Here is a 4,221-nt window from a genome sequence, read left to right as displayed (position 1 = left end):
ATACACATACACCCAAATACACACACACACACACACACACACACGCTGGTAATGTGCCTGCGTATACATGCGTGTACGAGAAACTTGTTGCGTCTTATGAGTTACGTGCCCCTCCCTTTATTATTAATTTTTGAATTCTTTTCTCTCTCTCTCTCTCTCTCTCTCTCTCTCTCCCTCTCTCTCTCTCGCAGCAAGTAGTTTTGTGAAACGTCATTTATTTACGATTTCTCTTAATTGCACACGTAATTCTCTCACTCTCTAGACAGCAGCAGTTTAAACGTGCGTGCGTGCGTGCGTGTGTGTGTGTATATTTATATATATACATATATATATATATGTATATGCATGTATGTGTGTATTTTTAAATAACAAATGGAAACTTCTATGCCAAATACCCAAGACGTTGACAGTACAGAGCCGCCAGAAGATACTGTTGACGATGAAGTAGAAGCAAAACTATCACTTTATGAAAGGTAACAATAATAATAATTCTTTATAATTTTGGCATGGGGGCAATAATTTTGAAGGGAGCTGAAGCCCAGTATTTGACTGGCACTTTTTTTTTCTTTTTTTTTCATCGGTGAAGAAAGGATGACAGGCAAAGTCAACTTCGGCGGAATTTGAACACAGAACGTGAAAACAGACAGAATGTTTAACGGCATTTCGTCCCGCGTGCTAACGATTCTGCCAAATCATTGCTTTCATTGATAATAGTTTCAAATATTGGCACAAAGCCAACATTTTCGGGGCTGATGGCAAGTCGATTACATCAACTCCAGTGCTCAACTGGTATTTATTTTATCGGGCCCGAAAGGATGGAAGGGAAAGTTGACCTCTGCGACATTTGAACTCAGAACGCAGAGACGTGCTAACCACTCTGCCAGCTCACCCCTTTAGTGATGGTGGTGATGATGATGATAGCAACAACAATAATCCTTCTAATTTATACACAACTTCAGTAATTTTGAGAGAAGTATGGTAGAGGTTTGCAGTGGTTTCTTTCAGCTCGGCTCCACGGAAAATTTTCTTTTGCTTCTCAGTGTGGATATAATATCAATAAACTATTTAACTTTTCATGCACCAACTTTTCCTTTCTGTTGAAATAGCAATCAAAAGTGACTGCCCTTCCCATTACTCTGTCAGAATTTTGAACTTGTAAAAGGGTACTTTTCCTTTTTTTTTTTTTATCTTTCAAAACTTTGGATATTTACATTTTAAAATATGGAAAAAAGGGTGATAAGGTGGGTTTGTACAACGAACCATGAACATCAGTAAGGGTTTTAGCAGAATCGGATTTAGATATAAGCTAAAGTTATGGCTTAAATCCTCAAACACAGAAACTTCAAATTAAAAGGAATATATGTTATCAATTTTTGTGAAACTTTCCGGTCTGATTATTTGGATTTATTTATTTATTCATTCATTTGTTTATTTCTTAGGCTTAGTTTTCGGTTTGCGATTAGACCCGTTGTAACTAACTTAATTTAAGGATAATAAAATTGCAGAATATTCATCTTAACAGCCAGAATCAACTTATATGACAACAGTACTGGACGTTATATTAAGAAGAGCATTTTATGGGGAACTAATTACTGTATAATTCAACACAATACCCGAGTTGGCTGTCGTAATGATGATGATGGTAGTAATGATAATGATAATAATTCTTACACCTAAGGCACAAGACCAGCAAATTTGGGGGAGGAGGGGAAAGTCTATTACATCGAACTCAGTACCTAAGTTGTACTTATTTTATCGAACCCCGGAAAGAAGAAAGGCAAAGTCAACTCCGGCGGGATTTGAACTCAGAACGTAAAGACGAACGAAATGCTGCTAGGGATTTCGCCCGGCTTGCTAACGATTCTGTAAGTTCACCGCCTTAATAATAATAATAATAATAATAATAATAATAATAATAATAATAATAATAGTAATAATAATAATATATCATGCACATTCAAAGAACCCTCCTGGTTTAGTGGTACGGAACGTTCTTCTGGTAGTCATTTATTCTTTTACTTGTTTCAGTCATTTGACGGTGGCCATGCTGGAGCACCGCCCTTTATTCGAAGAAATCGACCACTGGACTTATTCCCTGTAAGCCTGGTGCTTATTCTATCAGGCTTTCATGCCGAGCAGCTAAGTCACGGGATACAAACACACCAACATCGGTTGTCAGAATGGTGGGAGGAGGACAAACACAGACGCAAACACACACACATAAAAATATAGTATATATATATATATATGACAGGCTTCTTTCAGTTTCCGTCTACCAAATCCACTCACGAGGCTTCAGTCGTCCTGAGGCTATAGTAGAATACACTCTTTAAAGTACAGAGTTGAATTTCGTGTATCCACCTGTTGGCAACTTTTCTTCTCCACCCATTTTGTAGGGGCTATTACCCATTTTTCTAGGCTCTTTTCACAGCTATAAACCGTTCGAAATTTGTATTAGTCTTTGTATGAAAAAAAAAGAGAAAAAAAGGAAGGGATTGGGTCTCGTTTGTAGTTTGTAGAGAAAACGTTAAACGTGCCTGAAAAAAAAACATGGTCTTTCCCCACCAACTGAAAGACATGAAGAACTATGAAAGAAGGTGAATAAGTACCAAGGTTGGGGGAAAGAAGAGAGAACTAACACTCGAGCTAGAAAAAAATCGATCGTATTTCAGTCTAATTGTCATTCACCTTGCTGCAGTCCACTCAGCTGACAAAAGCAAAAAATGAGTTGTACCTGTAATTCAAAGGAGCCAGCCTTGTCACATTCTGTGTGAGGCTGAATCTCCCTGAGAACTACCTTATGGTATGCATATCTGCGGAGTACTCAGCCACCTGCGCATTAAATTTATGAGGAGATTGTTCGATCATCAGATAACCAGGAACTTTGTCGTCGTCGTAACCGACGGAGTGCCATTTTTTAAAGAGTGAAAGGAAAGGAAATGTTTCATAGCGTAAGGTAAAAATGTCAAGTGTTTAGTATAAGCAGTGAAAGCCAAGATGAAATAATTGCTATTCCGTCGTGTATTCGCCCTCGACTCACGCTCAGTTTGATAACTACAGCCTGTGCGTCGATATTTATTTGGGGGCTTGGCCTCCAGATCTGCGAAACCCGCAAATGCCGCTGTTAGGACCGGATTAACACCCACCACGGGTCTTTTTTAAAACGGGGGCCACATTTTTCATTAACGAAACACTTTGAAACTTGGAACACTGGTAGAATGTGTCATATAAAATATCTTTTTCTCTTAGTCTTCTTAAAAAAAAAAAGAAATCCATAAATTATTCCATGTTAAAGTTGTCGTATTTCTGTAATTTCAACCAATCACTGACGTCCATTCAGCCGGTATACATTAAGTGCCGACTACATAAACAAACGATTCTGAAACAATTAACCCTAACCCTAACCCTAACCCTAGGGTTAGGGTTAGGGTTAGGGTTAAAGCAAATTTAAAATGAAAAAAGCAAATAAAACGAAGGTATGGAGATTAAATACGCTTTACATCGCTTAATCAGCCAAAGGAGTAAATATAAACAACTGAATACTTGTCAGTGATTGGTTGAAATTATCGAAATAAGACAATTTTTTACATGAAATAAATTCGAATACAAAAATATTTTTCTGTTCTATAACACAAAATAGATAAGTATACGAAGTTTGAAAGTCTTTCCGTACCAAAAACACTACGTAAAACATTAATGAAAAATGTGGCCCCTGTTTTAAAATAGATCCCCCATCACTAACGACTAAAAAGACTTTCCTGTCTCTATAAAGGTTTTTTCCCCCCGTTTTCTTCCAATCACTTGAAGGTTTACCTTGCTCCAGTCCACTCAGCTGGCCAAAATGAGTTGTAGCTGTAATTGAAAGGGGTCAGCTTTGTTATATTCTATGCGAGGCTGAATCTTGAGAACTACGTTAATGATATGCATGTCTGTGGAATACTCAGCCACTTGCGAGTTAATTTTATCCACGTGTGGTAATGAAAAGTGAAAGTGACATTCAATATTTGCTGTGTTTATGTATAAACTTTTCTTTGGATCTATGTATCTACTGTCTCTCTCGCTTTCTCTCCTCCACTTTCACTTCCTTTGTGTCCCTTCTCTCTCCCGCTTTTAACTTAACAATGTGTGTATGTATCTATGTGTCTACTTTACTTGCAATATGATTAACGTTTAAAAACACAAATCGAACGCCGTCATCACTCACTGTCTCTGTCACTCTCT

The 4,221-nt window shown here is 37.6% G+C and overlaps 1 protein-coding gene across 2 annotated transcripts in view; it reads left to right on the top strand.

Moving 5' to 3' along the window:
- The first annotated feature begins 213 nt into the window (after positions 1-213).
- LOC106882869 (monocarboxylate transporter 4) overlaps positions 214-4,221 on the top strand; it is an 85,837-nt gene continuing 81,829 nt past the window's right edge. Inside the window, exon 1 of one of the 2 annotated variants that reach the window (XM_014933674.3) lies at positions 214-473. In XM_014933674.3, coding sequence (XP_014789160.2) covers positions 373-473 — 101 coding nt within the window. In that variant the 5' untranslated portion in view covers positions 214-372. The remainder of the gene's footprint in view (positions 474-4,221) is intronic. The other variant, XM_014933681.3, reaches the window with a different exon arrangement.

This window comes from Octopus bimaculoides, chromosome 25 (genome assembly GCF_046866305.1).
Source record: "Octopus bimaculoides isolate indiv1 chromosome 25, ASM4686630v1, whole genome shotgun sequence".
Classification (NCBI taxonomy): domain Eukaryota; kingdom Metazoa; phylum Mollusca; class Cephalopoda; order Octopoda; family Octopodidae; genus Octopus; species Octopus bimaculoides.
Note: the sequence above shows the minus strand (reverse complement) of the source record. Positions and strands in the feature narration are given on the sequence as shown.